Source organism: Contarinia nasturtii, unplaced genomic scaffold, assembly GCF_009176525.2.
Source record: "Contarinia nasturtii isolate CC-2019 unplaced genomic scaffold, AAFC_CNas_1.1 Cnas_scaffold_129, whole genome shotgun sequence".
NCBI lineage: Eukaryota > Metazoa > Arthropoda > Insecta > Diptera > Cecidomyiidae > Contarinia > Contarinia nasturtii.
Window position 1 is genome coordinate 5,251,487 of NW_022197486.1, and position 20,961 is coordinate 5,272,447.

General features: G+C 32.2%; 6 protein-coding genes and 2 long non-coding RNA genes across 12 annotated transcripts; 3 read left to right on the forward strand and 5 right to left on the reverse strand.

Moving 5' to 3' along the window:
* Window positions 1–28: 28 nt before the first annotated feature.
* Window positions 29–5,283, reverse strand: LOC116349725 (biorientation of chromosomes in cell division protein 1-like 1). The gene is made up of 6 exons (XM_031781293.1): window positions 4,935–5,283; window positions 4,523–4,709; window positions 3,060–4,440; window positions 1,030–1,732; window positions 329–937; window positions 29–236 (listed from the first exon to the last, which is right to left on the reverse strand). The coding sequence occupies exons 1-6, from the start codon at window positions 4,999–5,001 to the stop codon at window positions 100–102; spliced, it is 3,084 nt and encodes a 1,027-aa protein (XP_031637153.1). The 5' UTR covers window positions 5,002–5,283; the 3' UTR covers window positions 29–99.
* Window positions 1,969–2,619, forward strand: LOC116349840. The gene is made up of 2 exons (XR_004201957.1): window positions 1,969–2,258; window positions 2,430–2,619. It is a non-coding gene; the product is annotated as an uncharacterized LOC116349840 (long non-coding RNA).
* Window positions 5,284–5,403: 120 nt separating the features above from the next.
* Window positions 5,404–6,537, reverse strand: LOC116349817 (cleavage and polyadenylation specificity factor subunit 5). The gene is made up of 2 exons (XM_031781421.1): window positions 6,357–6,537; window positions 5,404–6,278 (listed from the first exon to the last, which is right to left on the reverse strand). Exon 2 carries the CDS (start codon window positions 6,267–6,269, stop codon window positions 5,565–5,567), a length of 705 nt encoding a protein of 234 aa, XP_031637281.1. The 5' UTR covers window positions 6,270–6,278; window positions 6,357–6,537; the 3' UTR covers window positions 5,404–5,564.
* A 299-nt stretch (window positions 6,538–6,836) lies between these two features.
* LOC116349832 lies at window positions 6,837–7,634 on the forward strand. The gene is made up of 2 exons (XR_004201956.1): window positions 6,837–7,272; window positions 7,406–7,634. It is a non-coding gene; the product is annotated as an uncharacterized LOC116349832 (long non-coding RNA).
* On the reverse strand, window positions 7,606–11,545 carry LOC116349784 (mitoferrin). 4 transcript variants are annotated; one of them, XM_031781381.1, is made up of 9 exons: window positions 11,232–11,544; window positions 11,073–11,147; window positions 10,235–10,385; window positions 10,116–10,171; window positions 9,666–9,754; window positions 9,317–9,444; window positions 9,006–9,241; window positions 8,307–8,474; window positions 7,606–7,862 (listed from the first exon to the last, which is right to left on the reverse strand). In XM_031781381.1, exons 3-9 carry the CDS (start codon window positions 10,293–10,295, stop codon window positions 7,647–7,649), a joined length of 954 nt encoding a protein of 317 aa, XP_031637241.1. In that variant the 5' UTR covers window positions 10,296–10,385; window positions 11,073–11,147; window positions 11,232–11,544; the 3' UTR covers window positions 7,606–7,646. The 4 variants fall into 4 exon arrangements, with proteins under 4 accessions (XP_031637241.1, XP_031637255.1, XP_031637246.1 ...); XM_031781395.1 differs by lacking the exon at window positions 11,073–11,147 and having other exon boundaries at window positions 11,232–11,545; XM_031781386.1 differs by lacking the exon at window positions 11,232–11,544 and having other exon boundaries at window positions 10,974–11,085.
* Window positions 11,546–11,876: 331 nt separating this feature from the next.
* On the forward strand, window positions 11,877–17,488 carry LOC116349713 (kinesin-like protein Klp98A). Of its 2 annotated transcripts, none has more exons than XM_031781280.1 (17): window positions 11,877–12,070; window positions 12,156–12,180; window positions 12,252–12,514; window positions 12,872–12,907; window positions 12,976–13,340; window positions 13,683–13,982; window positions 14,050–14,551; window positions 14,641–14,926; window positions 15,040–15,205; window positions 15,485–15,739; window positions 15,864–16,101; window positions 16,162–16,362; window positions 16,507–16,635; window positions 16,714–16,886; window positions 16,960–17,065; window positions 17,155–17,274; window positions 17,376–17,488. In XM_031781280.1, the coding sequence occupies exons 1-17, from the start codon at window positions 12,049–12,051 to the stop codon at window positions 17,393–17,395; spliced, it is 3,207 nt and encodes a 1,068-aa protein (XP_031637140.1). In that variant the 5' UTR covers window positions 11,877–12,048; the 3' UTR covers window positions 17,396–17,488. The 2 variants fall into 2 exon arrangements, with proteins under 2 accessions (XP_031637140.1, XP_031637131.1); XM_031781271.1 differs by having other exon boundaries at window positions 11,878–12,070; window positions 16,159–16,362.
* A 151-nt stretch (window positions 17,489–17,639) lies between these two features.
* On the reverse strand, window positions 17,640–19,228 carry LOC116349809 (cyclin-dependent kinase 2). Its single transcript, XM_031781411.1, has 4 exons — window positions 18,854–19,228; window positions 18,716–18,794; window positions 18,443–18,638; window positions 17,640–18,356 (listed from the first exon to the last, which is right to left on the reverse strand). Exons 1-4 carry the CDS (start codon window positions 18,897–18,899, stop codon window positions 17,760–17,762), a joined length of 918 nt encoding a protein of 305 aa, XP_031637271.1. The 5' UTR covers window positions 18,900–19,228; the 3' UTR covers window positions 17,640–17,759.
* A 72-nt stretch (window positions 19,229–19,300) lies between these two features.
* On the reverse strand, window positions 19,301–20,107 carry LOC116349827 (proline-rich 33 kDa extensin-related protein-like). The gene is made up of 3 exons (XM_031781433.1): window positions 20,037–20,107; window positions 19,627–19,933; window positions 19,301–19,540 (listed from the first exon to the last, which is right to left on the reverse strand). The coding sequence occupies exons 1-3, from the start codon at window positions 20,049–20,051 to the stop codon at window positions 19,329–19,331; spliced, it is 534 nt and encodes a 177-aa protein (XP_031637293.1). The 5' UTR covers window positions 20,052–20,107; the 3' UTR covers window positions 19,301–19,328.
* Window positions 20,108–20,961: the final 854 nt, after the last annotated feature.

Genomic DNA, 20,961 nt, shown 5'->3' on the forward strand with positions numbered 1-20,961 from the left:
ATTAAAATTAAACAATTGGAAAGTGGTATGCGAATGTAAATTATGTTTTATTTTTTGATCATATTTTTTTTCTCTTCTTTTTTTTGAAAAAACTGAACTTTATTCATTGCAATTGAATCCCCGACGACGGCGAGATACTCCTCCCAGCAAAGGCCTCGGTTTAAATAAATCATCATTTGAATATCTAGTCTTTTGTCGCTGCTTTTCGATACTACTTTTAGTCGAGATTTGGTCATCTAAAGGAGACAAAATAAACAAAACAAAAATAGTACGAAAACATAAATTAATGATAAAATCACATGGTTGAATGCAAATGTACTAATTTTACCTATACGTGTTGCATCTGATTTAAAATTACATTCTCGCGACGTTTTTGAGATGAAAACATTTGCCAATAGAACTTCATCATCACGAACTGTTGACGATTTTGGATCTGGTTGGGTATTATTAGCATCTGCTTTTCGTTTACGATTGCATGGTTTTGTTAGTTCAACATCGTTGAAGTCTTTGCTATTTTCATGAATATGATTCTGTTTGTCGTTTGCCATTCGTTGGCTTGATATTGACACTGGTTTTGTCGAACATTTTCCTAAAGCTATATTGATTGACAAAAAATGTTGATGACATTTTTCCGCAAATTCAATTTCAGTTGTATCAAAACCAATCAATTCCTTATCGTCATCAAATTTAAATTTATTAGCGGGCGATGTTATTTCATCAGTTTTCATTGTTGCGATCAATGTTGATGTCAACGTTGACGTCAGTAATGATTTTCCATTGATATAATTGATTGGACTGGAAATTATTGGACCGGTTATATTAATTCCTTTCTTATTTTCGGAGCACACGAACTCCAATTCGATGCCACCTTTTGTGTCATCCCGTACAGTCGATGCGTTTGATGCGATATACTGTTTTGCTAAAACGGTTGCTTTTTCTAAATTGTGAAAGAAATCAAAAAAAAAAATAAATAAATCAAATTATGTTGAGATAAATTTCTTCTATAAACAAACCAATATGGAAACATACCTATTTGCTTTTGATTTTTTAATTCAATTTGTTTTCGAATTTTTCTCATACGTTTTGCGTCTTCAAAATTATCGGCCACCTTTGGTTTTTTCTCTTTTATTTCAAGTGATTGTTCGATCGACGATACAATGGGATCGTCTCGATTATCTCCGATGAAAGATTTCAAGTCAAGTTCATTGCCCGTCAATATTTGATCAATAACTACCGGTGAATTTGATATCATACTTTTCTCATGTTCGGCATATTGATGCGACAATTCAAATGGTTGATTTTCGTGAACAGCATCCAACATGTCGGTTGATTGCTTTGAATCATTGGCGTTCGTTGTACCTTCGGATGTTGTTGTTACGTGATCGCCGTCATTTGATGAATTTGCCGTTGTTTGACCCTGATTAACAATATTGGTTTCATTGCAATTGAATGAACCTTGCACATTTGGATGAGCAAAACCATCGTTTGAATCTTTTGAGCGTGAACGTTGCCGTGATGTGGCTTTATCTTTGTGACAACTTGAACGATGCGATTCGGTACGATCTTTTTGTTTACTTGAATTTTTATCGTTTTTTAATGTCTTCTTTCGATCCAAACTGCTGTGTGGTGATTCATTGTGCTTTCTATCTCTCTTATCATTGTCAACATCTCTTTTTGAAGAATTTCGATGTCTGCTTCTTCTCGAATTAGATTTGCTATCAATGTCTTCCGTCTGAAAATATAAAATGGCATCATCAAAACCGATATTATATACAAAAATTTAAATTCAATCGCGCTAATTTATAACAAAGCTACAGTGATTAGCTTGCCAAATAATTTTGATGTAGTGATTTTTTAGAAGAGACAATTCAATTGTTATTCACACACGTTTCGTCTTAGTATTTGATATTTAAATATCTAGTTAAAAATGATGTGTGGCGACCTCTTAATCCCTCTGTCCATAAGTGACAGCTGACGAATAGTTTTTAGAACATTCATTACATTCGACATTTTCTTCACAATTGTTTCATTAACTGACGCCAAAAATCCAAAGAATTTTTTAAAATGAGAGTAAAACAAAGAAATTCTTCTGATATCTCCTCCGAGGATTCATCAAAAATACTAGTAAATGCTCAAAACAAAATAGCCGAAGAAATGGCCGATTTGGACAGACGAATCAAGAACCTCAGAAATAAAATCAACAGATTGAAAAAACAAATGACAAAGTGGGAAATGGCGACAACTCCAGCCATTCGAAAGTAAGGAGAATATTGAACAATCCTTCATTTACATTAAATAATATCAATACGTATTTCGGTTTTAAATATATACCATTACCAAATTAAATAATAGTTATTGCTATCACAGAGATATTGAGCACCCAAAATACAATCACTATTAATTAAACGAAAATGTTTGTTTCATTTCAGAGTTAAAAAAAAACATCAGAAAAAAATGGTCAATTAGTACAATGAATCTAAAATCAGTATGGACGAAGGCAACACAATAGATTGAACAAATACAAGGAATAAAAATGTATACCAATTGTTGGAGAAGAGAATGTAAAATGGAGGAACACTATGATATGTTAATGAAAAATAAATTGATGTTTAATATGTACCATTTGGATTATTATTTAAATTTGTGTTTTGTGAATACTATTTTGAAAGCCAGCGATTAGACTGACCAAACCCCGTGTGCAAAAAAGCGACTATTGAAATCATCGCAGTCGGCTATTTTGGGTTGATATTGAGATTAATCGTCTGATAAGTAGTCAAAATTGAATATAATCGTCTTGATTTGTCAGAAACAACTACATATAGACAGTCAAAACGTCCCAAATTAGCCAATATTTTTACACAAGGGATAGTGCCATTTTCGTAGCTCCTGTTCACAGGCGCTATTTGTACACAACGCGACATTATGATAAAATTACGAATATATTATTGGCTTGCATTGTGTGAATAGGAGCTGCAAAGATAGCGCTGCTATATCTATAACGTCAGTCAATTCCATGTTATAAACTGCAATTTCCATGAATTACAAATATAAATACTTACAGAGTTTTTTCGTCCATCATCGTGAGACTGAGATTTGTGATGATGTTTGTCTTTTTGGCGCCTAAACGTATTACTATCATCATCGTTATAGCTTTGGCTCGACGATGGTTGCATATCTTCTTGGTTTTCTTCAAACGAATTGGACATTAATTTTGATTCCTTGGACGTGTCTTCTTCATTTGATTCATGATTTGAATCGGCGATTTGTTGACTATCAAATGCTGCCCCTGTTTTCGTATCATCTTCATCATAACCCTTGCCATTGTCTTCCTTATTGTCATTCTCTCGATTTGTACTAATGTCATAAAATTTTCGTTCGGTACCTTGAAATTTAATTTCTTCTCTTTTAATATCAAAACTTGTGACTAACACTTTCTTTTCCGATGCACACGGTTGAACATCCATATTATCGGTTTCAATAACTAAACTATTACTTGACGATGAACTTTCATTGAATTTTTGCATTTGTGCCTCTTCACTTATTCCATACGGGCACACCGTTTGTGTAGTATGTTTTGGAACATTTACATGGCTGGTTTCATCAATGGCAACATTACTCTCATACTCGACATCGCCCACCTGTGTATTTGTATTGTTATTCGTGACAATGGACAATCGACTTGAACTTGATACTTGCGACAGTTGATCTTGCGATAACATTGAGTCTTGATTAAAACTCATATTATTTGAAATGATATTCTCTGACAATGGTAGACGTTCGGCACAGCCAATTGTTATTTCTGGTGCCACATGATTTTCAGTCGATTGAATTGATTTCTCTTGTGGTACAACATTGGTCACATTTGTATTACCATCATTCACATCGATTGATGTGTGATTTTCTGTGGTTACCTTGAAATTATCAAATGAACTGGAATTTGAATCGTTTGATGTTAAACCACTTATTGATGATAGATTTGATTTAACTTCGTCAGCATTTGAATTGTTGAAACCATTGATTTGTTCGCCATCATCACCGTCCGAAATGTCCATATCGTCGTTATCCATTAATTCGGTTGATTCGGTTTTGAATATTTTGTCCGAGCACGGTTCGATTGGTTCAAAGGCCGGCGATTCTAAATCTTCATTTTTACCATCCAGCTCCTCGTGCATATCATATTTTAAACTCGTTTCATATGTATTACATTTTGATTCGTTCGAATGGGACTTTTCTGACTCGGGACTTACTTGTTCCAATTCATAATTAGGCAATAAAACATCGGCATCGATTTCCAATTCCTTTTTTATGTTTAACAATGGTTTCTCCAAACCTAATAGCTTATAAGCAACATCTTCAATCTTTGGCACAAAGTTCGTATTCAATTTTGGAATAACAACTTGGTCAATAATTCTTTCGATACCCGCTTCGAAAAATCGTTTTCTACAAAATAAAATTGTCATAGATTAATATTCATACCATCCATAAGCAAATACAAAAGGAAGGTCGCATCAAAATAAATTACTCTGTGGTCAATTTTCGCAGTTTTTCACGAAGTTGATTTTTATTCAATTGTGAACTCCATGTTTGTTCATCTAAAAACAGACTAACAGCTGATTCGACACGATGCTGAAGATTTTGATATGCCGGCTTTGTATCAACATCTGCTAAACATTCACGACGAAACTGATCAAAAAGGCCTTCAGATTTCACTGTTAATAAAATTCAAACACAATTAACTTTTTTTTTGACGCAGTTGTGTAATTTCAAAATTTGTTGTTTATTTCCATGACATTCAAAGAATTCAGAAAAGAATTTGGCATTAATTCGATTAGGTGGTAAAGTTGTTTGTTGCAGTTAGATTGTGTTTATATGACTACAACTGTGCAATTCAATCAAAACGGTAACAAAAAATTAAAAGAGAAATCATAAATTACCTTTACAAACGATTTCATCGATGAGACCAGAATCCAGATCTGTGGTTGATTGTCCAAATTCTTCCATTTTAAAATTTAATTTATACAAATTGTACAATAAAAAATATTTTACATCAATTTTGTTTGCACAGTATTCGCAGTCAAAATAATCTTTTTTTGGGAATTTCAATTGGAAATGATTTTTTTGAGTTAAATAGCTGTCACAATGCTGTATATTTTTAGTAGTAATATTTATTCATTTATGTGTATTGGTGTGAACAGCAGCAACTCCATCTCAACCGAATAATTACAACAATGGATGATACAGAATTTTGCGGTAGTAGATTTCCAATATGTTTACCTCATACAACACAGGTCCAATTTTATAAAAAAAATTCAATGAAAAGGGTACATTTATTCTATGAAACTTATCTTAATAGCATCACCAAAAATTGAATGAATTGAAGCGCTTAATTAATAGACATTTCGATTTATGCAACACAGCTGAAAATGGTTGATGACTTTTTATTATTGATGTTACACGATTATATGAAACTCGTAAACGCATTTTATTATTTTCAATTTATGTTTTTTTTTGTGTGTGTGTGTGTGTTTGTTCCATTTATATAATAAGTCGGGGGGAAAAATGGATTAATTGTGATAAATAAAATTGAATCGACATAGTGCTTGTGGTAAACTTGCAATGATCGGTCCATAACCCAACGAATTGTCGTACAATTCAAAGAGCGGTGCGGCAACAAGCTTGTAATTTTTCGGTACGGCAAATGGTGCTTTCTCATGTAATTGAACCAAAAACATTTGTTTATGCTCTTTTGGATTGGTAATATGTGGTAGCATGTATGGATATTGAGATGGTTCAAAATTTGGTCGCCACCAATTTCCAATAATATCTTCAACAATCCATTCTTGTTTAATGCCATCCTTTCGTCCAAACGTTTCTGACAACAAACGCTTTAAACCTTCAACTTCATCTTCGCCTGGATTCAATTCACCGCCCGGCAACTTGAAGAATGTTGTGCCCAATTGTAATAGCAGTACATGTGGCAAACCATGTTCGTGCACAAGTAAAACACCTTCGACCGAACGTCGCATACCAATTTTATCAAATTCATCGCGCATTCGTTGAAAGCGTGCCGGAACACTTGGATCTTTTTCAAATAGTGGTTCTTTCGTACCAAATGTGTAGTTTGTCAACGGATACAAGTTTATGGTGCGATTTATTGTAATCGATGAATTCGTACTGATTGGCTTTTGAATGCTAACATTATTATTGATAGCATTATTATTTGTTGCACCACGCGGCCATCCACTACCGGCTTTGTTCCCTGTCTCCATTTTGATATTCTGCATACACAAGAGAAACAAAAATCAATATTCTCTCGTAAATATTTGCACATACATTTTCATTTATACAATACTTACATACTGATTAGTGGGATTTAATTATATGATCCAGTGTATGTTCCCGGTCCGTTTTCAGTGTATTTTCACCGATGTTTATTTGAAAATATAAACAATTTCTTTTTACAAATGCAAAATATTTTATGTGATTACAAATTGTTAAATTCACTATTAAAAACAAAGCGAGCGTTGTACAGCGTCAGAATAATATAGTGAGAATTCTGCCAGAGGGCCGAATATGTCATTCTAGTACAATTTACAGTTCTTCGTTTGAAAATACGTTTTTGAATTTTTATTTTTTTTTTTCTTCTTAAATTGCATTATTTGAACCGCTCTTCTCGAACAAAAAGTATATTTAAATATTTTTATTTAATTATTGGAAGTAAAAATCAATATTATGCCAATATAAATAATTGAATGTATGGCCAACTTATACGAGGCGAATTCGTCAACTGCAATATATAATAGGTGACAGCTGACGAATAGATTTTAGTACATTCATTACATTCGAAATTTTCTTCATATCTGTTTTAGCAATCAAGCGACGCCATCGAGTAAAATCCAAAGATTAAATTTAAAACAAAATGAGCGGAAATCAACCAACCACCTTGGATGCTTTGAAAAACGCAGAAACTCTTTATAAAGAAGAAGTCAAAGCACTCACAACGAAAATCGCCGATCTGGAAAAAGAAATGGGCACACAAAAAAAAGAATTAGACACACAAAAAAAAGAAATAGACACACAAAAAAAAGAAATAGACACACAAAAAAAAGAAATAGACACACAAAAGAACAAAATCGACGCTCTTGAGACCGATCTCAGAAACCTCAGACAACAATTCAACAACTTCCAAAATCAGCAAAAAAAATGTGACGACTGTAAAAATCCTGTTGGAAGAGGCAAAAAACTGTACTGTACAGATTGTGTCGCTGAAAAGTAAGTATAATTTTGAACAATCCTTCATTGACGATATATTGACATCGTTCGTTGCTGCCTACGAACGTTCGGTGGTAATTACCAATATTCAAAGATTTAAATTAATTGGATGGAAATGTTTGTTTCATTTCAGAGCAAGAGGCATCAAAACAGACATAAATAATTCATACAATAGATCATTCCGAGATCGCTACCCTGGGTACAACGGACGACACATTTGAGAAGTCGAAAGAATCATGACCGCAAAGTTTCGAGACCAATATGGACGAATTTGACAACTAGGGAAAATAATTAAATATAACAACAACATTGGTTAAGATAAACTACGAGATATTAAAAATAAATTGACCATTTAATCACAATTTCCCATTTTTTTATTTTTCAATTTTACTGTTTTGAAGTTCTCGAATATACATTTGTGATATTGAAGGCAATTCTCTAGACGTAACGTAATTCTCGTTGTTTCTGTTTGATAGAATAAATTTGAAGAATTCGTAGGTTGACCAGCAAATTGCTGTTGCCGGCATAGAATACAGCACACGAGCTACCAAGCCTTTAAAGAAACCCGATGGACCGGCCACTGTGTAGATCTATTACAAATGAAAAAAAAAAAACAAAACAAAATAAATATAATTTTCCATATGTTACGGCATTTATGAGCGATGCCCATTCGATCTATCGAATATGTAAGACAATGTGTGTTGTACATGTACATCTACGATTATTTTATTACGCCAAATAAACCACTTAGAATAAATAGTGCACTTCATATTTTCATTAACAATACATAAATCTATCTCATTAAAAAACACACATTTTTCTGTTATCATAGCGTTAAAAATCACGATGTGACATGATAAATAACTTTTTTACGCGCCGAGCGACGCCTTGCGTTGCTATCTTCAACATTAAGAACAGCACGTATTGTTTCACTTTACTGATAGAGCACGTGATCACTTTTTTATCTATGAAATTGCAAACTCGGCAAATTGTATGGGATTCGAATAGAAAAATATAATTGAACACACACACACCTGTATTATTGCTTCCTTCATTCCGCGTGTTACACCGGCGCCGGTCTCTTGAGTATTTAATAAAGTTTTTACAACATCTAATGGTGTCGTGAACGTTGACGCTATTGCACCCGCTGCACCACCAGCCACAACATGGACACCTGGATTGTACTTGCGTTCTTTGTTCAGCTTGAATTGGAAAAATTTAGATTGGTTTAGAAATCGAATTTTATCGTTCTTTACACAAATCATTTGTGTTCGAAAACAAAAAAAAAAAAAACAAATAAGCTATTGCACTTCTTAACTTCTATTTATAGATCATTTAAAATTTAAACACATTGTTAAATGAGAAGTCATGCAGTCGCACATAGCAAATACAGTCGACTGTTCGATAATTCGAAGAATAGAATTTAAACAAAACCAGCAAGTAACTGTTCAAACTTTGCATTCAACAAAATAACTAATTTTGATGACAAATCAAATTGAACAATGTGATTATCTTATAAACCGTTTGTTTATATATCAACAATAATAACATTTTTTTTCTGTTTTTATGTGATATGCGATGTTCATTTGCCTATTGCGCACTTAACTCTGACATTCAATCAATAAATAAATTCAAGAATAATAATATTTTGAAGTGAACTTTAGAAAAAAGTCTTCGAATTGTCGAGAATCGCATAAGAATAATTTGTTTCTTCATCATAAAAATGAGCATACCTTATTTTGAAATAGTTCATACGTTGTAAAATGTATGGTTTGATGTGGTAGATTCATACATAATTGGGTTATATATGACCGGTAAAAGGCTTTGAATCCCTCAATGCGATAAACACCAGCGGCACAATTAATAACAGTTTTATACGGCGAATTGTACATCTGTAATCGTTGCTTTATTACTTCTGTTGGATTTGAAATAGCATCATGAATTAATGTTGCCGTTACACCCGAAATAACTGTCAATGAACAAAAAAAAAAAATAAGCCCACAATCAATCATTTATTCTGCAAATCAGTTGAATTGATGCTTACCATAGTTAACATGATCATACTGAGGAAATACTTGTGACATCACTTTCTTTGAATGTTCGTATGTTGCAAAATAGAATGCGTGTGCAGGTCCAGCGCCAGCTACAACAGCTGTAATACCGCGAAATGGCCTGAAATATTTTTGTGAAAAAAAAAAAAAGATTTTTTATGAACAAACATGAATTTTTAGCTCCTCTCACTCTCTCTCTTTCTCGCTCTCATTCTTTCAAGATATAACTGTACCTAAGTGAAATGCATTTTTCAGATTCACGTTGAAAAAAATCATTTCAAAATCCCCGCCTAAGACCCGGGGGTCTTGCGCAGTAGAGAATTAAATTTTAAGTACACATACCTTGAGATTCCCTCCGTTTTTATCATGTGGCTAAAGGTACTGACTAGAGTATGGTTAGTTGCGGGTGACAGCAGACTCTGCATTCGTGTCTGTAAATAGAGAAAAATAATGTGTTATGCTATTTTCTAACATAACTTAATGACCTTTGGCTTTTTTTGGGACCTTTGAACCGGATAATTTTATTCAGAATTATTAAAGATTCATTCGATTGCGGTCTTTCTTATAAGAACAAAAATGACAAAATTATTCACTATTTTGGTTGAAATTGTCCATTTGTTTTGGATTGTTATGAAATAGTAGCGAAAATACTGACACGACACAATCTTCTTCATTATTTGTTCTTTCTTTAAAAATGACCGAATCAATTTATAGAAATCTGATAATCAAATATACAAATGATTTCTGAAATTTTACTAGATATTTGTTTTATTCATCGAACGAATCAAATACCTTAATAGAGTCTACCGGATACATGACACAATGTTCCAAAATGCCAGCTGCTCCGCCTGCAATTTAACACACAATGCAATTATTTTAAAAGAAACTGCGAAAATAACAAAATTTCATACCAGCAATCATATTGTGAAGATGTGACGTTGTGGGTAATTGTTCATAATCATCGAAATTCATATTCTGTCCTTATAATAATTGATTTTTATTTGCAGATAATTGATTTAATTAATTGGTAAATCCAATCTCGTCGTACTGGACTCCTTTTATCTGTTAAATAATTAAACAAAATTAAATTTATCTTATTAGTCAAACAGAAAATACGATAAAAATTCATTATCAGTTTCAATAAATAAACAAATGTTTCACAGGTAACTGATTTCGTATAAAAATAATTCAATTTTCTGGCTGGAGATTTTTTTTTTTTTATATAAAATTCATTTACGTCACTTTCTCGATTCATATTTTTGATTCATTCATTATTTTCGAAAAAACAATTCATAAATATTAAAAATTATTCCGGACTGTCACACACATGCACATGCACAATGAGTTTGTTGGTATTTCAAAAAATATATATTGTCATTCATCAAATTGTTCATTAATTTGTTTGATTTTAATAAACATCAAAAAATGTGTATGCATTTAATGTAATCGTAGATATGTTTTTTTGGGATAATTGCAGACATTTTCAATCTAAGTAAACACGAGCCTTCACAATTCAGTACCGAATGGTATTACATAAATTTCCTCACGGCATTTCATTTTACATCAATAATTAAAAAAAAAAAAACACACGAACCAAAGTTTCTAGTCATGCTGATAGTTCAAAATGTATGCAAAAAATAAATTCAATACCATGTAAGTTAACTGTGATTTTCAATCGTTCAACATGAAAACTATATGTAAAATAATCATCATTCGGTTAGATTTGATTTTTGAACAAAAACAGTTTACCAAATGTGACTGTATTCAGATGTGAAATATTTTGTCAACTACTTAGTGTCTAGTCCGTCTATTTTTCTGGAACGTCTAGAACACATTTAAAAAACATAATTTAAATAGTGATTTAATTATTTTGATGCGGCAAATGATTTTTTTTTATTATCTTCGTACATCACTGTTTTCTATCAATTGTTCCTTTGATTGAAGCACTTATTTAATCACAATGTGCGATCGAATGGTTGAACGTTCGCGTAATGATAAATTTTCAACTCTTTCGCATTTCTGTCAAAAAATGTGATTCTACGTATTTAAGAAATTGATATCGAATCTGTCAGTTAATGCTCCACATGCATGTATCTTTATTTCATTTCGTTTCTTTTTTTATTTTATTTTGATATACACCGCGTGTTCGTATTTGTGTTGATTGACAATGTGTGTTTGCACACGACCGTGTGCTCCAAATCCGATGAGTACGTTTCTATTCAAAAGAACGTACTCTTTTTTTGGTTTCACTTTTTATTTCTCTTATTAGAATATTTATTATGACTTATGTTGCATGAAACTGATTTCATTTTTTTGTAATGTAATACATAAGAAACAATCTTTCGAACCAACACATACACATATATATCTATCCCTGTACTTAATGCAAAGCGGCAAAACAAAAACAACAATAGCGGAAACTCTACCAAAACTGTCATATGCATGTGTATGTGCAGTGTATGCGTACGAATGTGTGTGCGTGTGTGCTGGTATGTATGCTTTAGTACCCATATACCTATGTGTTGTTATTTGTCACGATCAGAAAGTAATTTACTATTTTATTTTTTGTTTTGTATTGCTGCATCAATAAAATTGTTAGCAAACATTTTTTTGTGTGTAAAAAGTCGATTTCAAATGTAATTCGATTAATTTGTAAATTTAAGTGTGATGTTTTTGACTTGAGGAATTTATAATATCTACAAAATCCGTAGAAATCAGCTGAAGAATGGCATCTCTTAAAGTAGCAGGTATTATTGGAATGCATTTAAGATGAAATGAATGATATTTTGTAAACAATCATTACTCCATTTTTTTTTTTCAAATTGTGTTTAGTTCGTGTTCGACCATTCAACAACAGGTATTCTAATATAACTTTTTTCTTTTGAATGAAAATTGTGTATGAAATGCGTTTTTATTTTATTTGAACAGGGAACATGAAATGAATGCGAAGCTTATTGTTCAAATGGACGGGAAAAAGACACGATTAATTAAACCAGAAAATCCAGCCCTTGATATGTCCAATATCAATGCAAATGCCAATCGTGATCATTTCCATGATTTCACTTTCGATTTTTCGTATTGGTCATTTCGTGATCATATCACAGATGATCACAATAAATCACAGCATATTGTATCGCAAGACGAGGTGTACAATGATCTTGGCATTGATGTTATTAATTGCGCATTTCAAGGTATTGATACGCAAAAATCGTCTATTTTATTAGTGCACTAATAATTATTTCAACTCAGACACTTTTACTTGAAATTGCGGGTGTTCTTTTCATATAATATTTAAGCGTGTTGACATCAAATCAAACAAAATAATGACCAATGTAATACTTTGTATAAATAGTAGCTTACTTGATATCTATTTGGTGTTTGAAACGTGATAAGACCCAGCAGTGCTTCAATTTTTATCTTTCACTTTTGTGTAAAGATTTTCTTTTTCTATAATAGATTTTTTTTTTTGGTTTAATGTAACAACAATATTTCCCCCTTTCTATGGTAATTGAAACATATAACAAAAAGTGTTATTCAATTTCACATAGGGTACAATGCTTGTGTATTTGCGTACGGCCAAACCGGTAAGTGAATGTTATTGATATCATGGCACTTGTCTTATGTCATCATTAAATGTTATTGTGGTTTTTAGGCAGTGGAAAAACCTTTACAATGATGGGTCATGACGAAGAAGCTGGTTTGATACCACGTATATGCAAAGAGATGTTCAATCGCATGAAAGTGGGACAAAAATCGGGCACTGGCTATAAAACAAATGTCAGCTATTTGGAAATTTATAATGAACGTGTTAAAGATCTGTTGGGACCAACAAATGGAAATAATACACTGCGTGTTCGTGAACATCGTCAATTGGGCCCATATGTTGAAGGGCTATCACAGCATCCGGTATCTGATTACATGGAAATTCAAGACTGTATCGATCGAGGTAATATGTATCGAACAACGGCCAGCACCAAAATGAATGACACGAGCAGTAGATCACATGCAATTTTCACTGTACGTTTTATTCGAAATGTTATTAGAGTAGACACAAAGCATGTATTGATGCCATTTAAGTACCAAATTACCGGAATATAATATTTTCGGTTCGAGCTCGGGTCAGGGCCCCGATGTCACCCTCTCTCTCATGGTAATAGGTAGTCTAATTGCTTCAATGACTTTGTAAGGTAGAAAGAGATATTTAGGCTTCCAAACAGCATTATTGGCTCATATTTCTATCGATGAATAGAAGCTATAGCTATGTAATAAGTAGCCTCAATACATGTTCTAATAATTGAGAAGCCTCAGTTTCGAATATAAAATCTTTATTTGACTAATTTTCTTCCATTTCAATGTTAGATTACATTCGTGCAAGCAATTTTCATGAATAATACACCATCGGAAACCGTTTCAAAGATCCATTTAGTTGATTTGGCTGGTAGTGAGAGAGCGAATTCAACAGAAGCAACCGGTGATCGATTGAAAGAGGGCGCCCATATTAACAAATCACTTGTTAGTCTTGGAAGTGTCATTTCAAGCTTAGCACTGTTGGCAGAGCAAACGCAAAGCTCCAAAAAGAAAATATTCATACCTTATCGAGATTCGGTCTTAACCTGGTTACTGAAGGATAGTCTTGGAGGCAATAGCAAAACGATAATGGTAGTTTTTGTTGAGTTTTTCGTTTATTCATTTTTCCTTAACTAATTCCATATTGTGATTTATTCAGATTGCTGCTATTTCACCAGCTGATGTAAATTACAATGAAACATTAAGCACATTACGTTATGCAAATCGAGCTAAGAATATTATAAATAAACCAACGATCAATGAAGATCCAAATGTAAAACTCATTCGAGAGCTACGTGAAGAAATTTTCAAATTGAAAGGAATGCTTTTGACAACGGATATTTCATGTGAGTCACATAACAAGTCATCGCAAATGTTAGAAGATTTACTGAAGAAAGAGGCGCAGGAAAAATTTTTGACAGAAGAATGGGCAGAGAAATTTAACTTTTTCTCAATTTTACGCGAAGAAAAAACGTTGGGTCTTCGCAAATCGGGATATGGTGTTGTTCTTGATTCGGATGCACCACATCTAATTGGAATCCATGACGGTAACACAACTGGTGTTACGTTATATAGCTTGAAAGAGGGCGAAACCATTATCGGCAACGAAGAACAGACAGATGATTCAAATGATGAACGTAAAGTTGACATCGCTCTGCCGGGTACGTTGTTACATTTAAGTTCCAATAAATCGATATTTGAAAAAAAAATACATGACACATTTTCATAAATAAACTTATTCGATAAATAGGCACCCAACCATTACATTGCTCAATAGTATTAACCGATTGCACGGCGACTATTTATCCATATGAAGGATCAGAATGCTGGTTAAATGCAAACTTGATAAATACACCGCATCCCATAAGTCAAGGTGATATTTTATTATTTGGTCGAACAAATATGTTTCGATATTGTAATCCAGCTGAAGCAGCCAAACGATCACAAAGTGGAGAAACAAATAATCGATCGAAAGATTTGTCACGATTATCATTTATAGCCGCCTCACGCGAAAATCTCAGTGAAAGTTCACAAAGGTAAATTCTAAGCTCGAACCAAAAATCGATACACGTTTTTCGTCTACAAAATATTCGCTCAAAATTGAGATTTTAAATAAAAATGCTAATAAGTACTTTTTATAATGGTTCAGTATTACAGGAAATATTGAAGAAACGCCAGAAAATCAAGAATCTCTAGATCCAGTTGTTCTGGAAACTTCAACTGATTTAATCAGAAAGCAACGATTCGATGATATTCAAGAAGAACATCGGAAGATTTTGGAAACCATCGAAAATGCACTTCACAAATTGAACTCGGTAATAAAATGTTTACTTTTGTACGTATAGCTTCTGAATTTGAAGATCCATGGGGGTGAATCCAAAATTTTTCGAAAAATCTGGGGTGCGATGAAAAATTCCTTACAGAATTTGTTGAAATTTTTTGAGCGGTATTTTCCCAATCCGTTTTCAAGGGGGTGGGGTGGTTAATTAGACCCTTAGTACCCATGGCTCGTACAGGCACAAAATTGCAAAACGAAATGGTCTATATGTAAAAAAAATCGATAATTCATTCGAGTAATTTTTAATTGAAAATAGGAACGAAATCAAATATACCAACAGTACAGCTTAAAAGTACAACATTTATCACAAAAATTATTTGATTTGGAAGAAAGCAATGCTGATCATGATCAAATCCTAAATTGTCGCGGAAGTCTTTTGACCGCAAAACGAGAGATGTTATTATGGAGTAAAATGAATAAAAAAACTCAAATTGATATTGCTGTGAAACAAATATCAACATTGCAGTTACAATTAGATTCGAAAAAGGCCGACTCACACACAATGAACGATGTGAGTATTCATATGAATCAAATCATATTCTAACAATTACAATTTATCTGTTTGATCACTTTCTTTGCTCATCATACGTTGATGTTTACAGAATTTGACATATTTGTAATGAATTTTATTTCAGCACAAAGACGTTGATCAGCTGAAAGTTGAATTATTGGAAAAAGAAGACGCCTTAAAAGAAAACATAAAACAGATTGCAGAATTGGATGAAACAATTTTAATAATAAGTGAACAGCAAAATGAACTTCTGAGAAAAATGAAAAAAATTACAAAACCGGAAAAGAATCGGACAGATATTCTGAATCGAATTAAAAATTACAAAAGTGCATCCATAGAGTCATCTGACGTCGAGAAACCAGGTAAATCAGTGATCAAGTAAATATCTACTTTTACTAAATTGTCTATCTCTTTCTTAGCAGTAACATCAAACATTTCAAATGAAATTGAAGACAATCAAAAGCGTTCTGAGATGCAGTCATTGCTTCAAAAAATTGCCGCACAAAAAGATCAGATAATGAAAAACTTGGAATTAAATAACTGTGATAAAGCGCAATTGGATAAAGATATTGCCACATTGCAAACGTTGCAAAAACAATATATTCAATATGAGCAAGAGAATGGTAAGCTTACTTGTTACTCGATTACTCAAGTTAAGATTACAACTCGATTACTCAAGTTAACAAGTTACTTGTTCGAACAAGTTACTTGTTAGAATGGTAAGCTAACTTGACATTATACCAAAAAATCGAATCATATTCATTTAGGTTCGACATCTGATTGTTTGAATGACTGCATCGGATCTGATAGATATTCAATTGACAATGATTATAAATCAAGCATCACAACTTCATCTCAAAATGATAACATGATTAGATCACAACTGGGTGACGTCAGTAAGTCAATTTATTTATTTTCAACTAAACATTTTAAAAACGGATATATTTATGATATTAAAACTAAAATCATTTCAGATTCGGAATATATTATTTCTATACCAAGTTTTGTGATGAGAGGCGCCGGTAAACAAACACATTTTGAGTATGAAGTTCGAATCACATTACCTGATGAAAAATGGATTATTATGAGACGATACAGCCGTTTTCGGGAGCTGCACATTACAATGAAGGCGTTGTATGGCGAAAAGGTATACTATTAGCATTAACTTAGAATTTTTGCAATATTCATTGAAAATATTTATTTATCACTTTTGTATCTAGATTAATCAGATTCCATTTCCAAGTCGGGAGTTTTTTTCATCCAAAAGTGAATCGGTTGCCCGAAATCGACGGCGACAACTTGAAACCTACTTGCGTCGATTAATAGGTAAAGAAAATATGAAATTTTCTTTTATTTTTCTGTATTTTTAACCGTATTAGTTATGGATTTTTTGTTTGTGTCATTTTCATAAATAGTTGTCTGCTCAAAAATTCCGCAGTGTCCGTTTTATGAAGACGGAACAAATGGATATGGAATAAGCAAACCAACTCTGGTACAATTTTCTCATTTCTTCAAAAAAGGACTCTTTGAAAGTGGTAAATATGGTTGTTTGGTTATTGATTGTTTTACGATTATTTTTCGATTACTTATCGATTATTTTAAATTTTATTCTTTTCTTTTGTGATTCTCCCCTTAGGTAAATATGGTACTGGATAACTAGATTATGAACTCGAATCTCAGAATTAATTTTCAATTTCTATGTAAAAAAAAATATGCACAAAAAAATTTAACAATTTTCTTAAATGTTCATATACAATTATAATTGAATAAAATTTATTTTATACGTTTATTATTTGTTTTCTTTACAACGATTCACCATTACCCAAAGGCTTCAAATATGTTAAGAAATCGGGCTAAGTATGAAAAAATAGACATTCTCTCGTTCTTTTTTCGATATTTTTTTATGAAGGCTTTCTTTTTTTCAACGAAAATTGAATGGTCATGGTTATTTCAATTAGAAACTACAAAATATTTCAACGATTCTTTTTATTTATTACATGGCAATAATGTATAAAATCGATTAAATTAAATCTAACGGTAGAGATACATGTGAAACTGGTTCGATATTGCGAAAGTATATGTGTTGCATAGCATTTTTGGCTGATATCCGTTTATAAGGGTCTAAAACCATAATTTGCTTAAACAAATCTAAAAAGTCTTTGTCTTGGTAACTTAAAATTAATGTTGGTAATGGCTGTGGTTTCCAATTTGGAAATTTCAATCCAAAATCCGGCAATTGTGATACACCAGGCCAAATCATTTCATTTGGCGTTCCCATCATTTGAAATATTTTATACAATTGATCAATTTCACTATCACCGGCAAATAACGGTTTCTGTAATATCATTTCGGCAAATATACAACCCAAACTCCATAAATCAACGCTGGTTGCATACAATTTTGTTCCGAGTAAAATTTCAGGTGCACGATACCAAAGTGTGACCACTTCATGTGTGTAGGCGCGCATTGGAATGTTAAAGGTGCGGGCAAGACCAAAGTCAGCCAATTTTATATGGCCGTATTCATCAACTAGTAGATTTTGTGGTTTTAAATCACGATGTAGTATGCGATTCAAATGACAAAATGAAATTGCATCGAGCATTTGAAACATATAACTCTAGAATGGAACACACACACACAACAACAATATTAAATTAAATTGAGTGCCAGTTTAAAACTTGATGGTAAACAAAAGATGCATACTTTGACTAATTTTGGTGTGAACACTTCTTTTGCTTTATCCAATAACTTTTTCAAGTCCATGCTCAGCAATTCAAATACCATGTATAAACTGGCATCGGCAATTATCACATCATACAATTGAATAATGGATGGATGTTTGAGATCTTTTAATAGAGATATTTCACGGATTGCTGTTGATGGGACGCCTTCAGACTCACTAAAAAAAATTATATATAATAGAAGAAAAACAATACATTTCTGGTAGCGAACAAATTGCACTGAAATTTCCTTTACTTTTCTAACCGAATCCTTTTGAGCGCCACCATTTTTCCACTTTCAACATCAACTGCTTTGAAAACCACACCGTATGTACCTAAAATCAACAATAATGAGCAGATTGATTTTAAATAACATTGCTATCCACCGTATTACCTTCACCAATTTTTCCGATTCGTCGAAATTGATTAATACTGCACATGATTTCATTTAATTTTCTCACTGTTGTGTCGCATGTGAAGTAACGAATAATAAAAACGCTAGAAATTCACTTTCGAAATGTGTATGTATCAATTGGACTTTATTTCAATCGACATTCAGCCAATTTTCAAAACATTGCTCAAATTTTTGGACTTTTTAATTGAAAACACACAATATTTTCTTTTGGCAGCGCTGATGTTTACAAACGCGGTTAGAGTACAATGAAAAAGGCGCCAAACGTTTTATTTTGACATTTCAAATGTGTACAGTGGCGACACTTTGTCAATTGTTGCGCTTTGCATTATGATCTCATGCATTTTATATTAAAAGTCACGAATCAATTTTTTTTTATTTATTTTTTTATTTTTTTTTTATTTCAATGGCAACATTTTATGACCAATTTTCAAAAAAAAGATAGATAATAGATATATTAGTTTGGTACACCGTATGCTTTGTTCGGTTCGTCTTCTTTATATTTAACGAAGAAAACTTCTGGTTTTGATGGTTCGGTTGGTTTAATTTGTGGCAATTCAATCTTAGGTAGTGGATCTGGTTTTTTCACAAGAACATACACCAATGTTTTATGTTCGTCTTGAATTGGTTCAGGTATAACGGGCACGGTTGGCGTTGGTGCAGTTGGAGCTGAAAATTTATATTCGATTTTCTTAGCTTCGATTTTTCTTCGTTTTAAAATTAAATTCCAATTTGAAATTCGTATAAACACTTACCTTTAATGAACACAATATTGTAATGTTTTTTGGGAATTGGTTGTTCAAATGTTTGAATTGGTTGATATTCTGGTTGTTCGGCTGGTGGAATATGAATGTACACATTTTTTGTGATTAATTTATATTTTTGGGATGGTGGTCCATATTCGGATGTAGGCACATCGTATTCAAACGGCGAATCACTTTTTGAATCACTATACGGATGAGTGTATACAGGTTCAGAGTCTGATCTTGGCGCAGCATAATCATCGGTTATCACAGGTCCACACATAATTGATGGAATGCAAGTTGATATAATTATACACAACTAAACAAAAAAAAAAAAAATTGGAAAAAATCCGTTAGTTATTATTGTTTTTAAAATTTAAAAAAAATATATATTTATTTGTTAATAAAATATATGGATTAACCATGAATCGATCCATTTTCAAAATTTATTTTCGGATATACGGTTAACGACCACAATTCAAAGAGACTAATGCATTGAACAAACTTGAGCTCATCCATTTTATAAGAAATCCCACTCAATTGATAATACGCAAAATTTCACCATAAAGTGCAGAAAGTGAAATGAAACTCATCAAAATTCTATCAATGCATTACTATTTTGTTATGTATACACCTTTTACGTACATTTTATACGAAATTTGTATTCAATAGATACAACAAAATTGAAATGTTTTACTCATCAGAAAAACGGTATTAAGTAATCAGACCACTTTGTAATACAAATTGCTTTTATCTTCACAAATTATTTGGTAATTGTTTACACATCGATCGACATATTCTCAGACCATTGTGAAATCGCTTGATGTCTCTGATTTATATTAGATTTTACAACGTAAATCATCATTTTTGAACAATAAGAAAAAATGTGTCATCCTAAATTTGGCTGAAAAAAAAAAAATGAAAATTTGAATATCACCAAAAATTAGAAAATATTCTATGCAAAATTGTGTGGAAACAAATCATTCGAGTTGAATATATCGCGCAATTTTCTTTTCAATAATAAATAAACAATTTAGAAAAACGGGATCTTTGAAATCAGTAACCACAATAGACATTTTTAATAGACATTTATTAATAGACATTTTTTTATCAGTCGCATTAAATGTAGTTTCTTTGCAGAACAACATTGTTTGTTTACAGAAATGCGTTGTTTTTAAATGCAAATGACTCAAATTAAGGAAATTCCAATCACTTTCTAAAATCCAAAAAAAAAAAATCAATAGAGCTCGAAAAGTCAATTTTTGTTTTTCCATAGATTTATTCTTGTTTTTAATAACCATTGAATGATTATCGGAGTACATAAAAATGGTGTGTATTAAATACAGA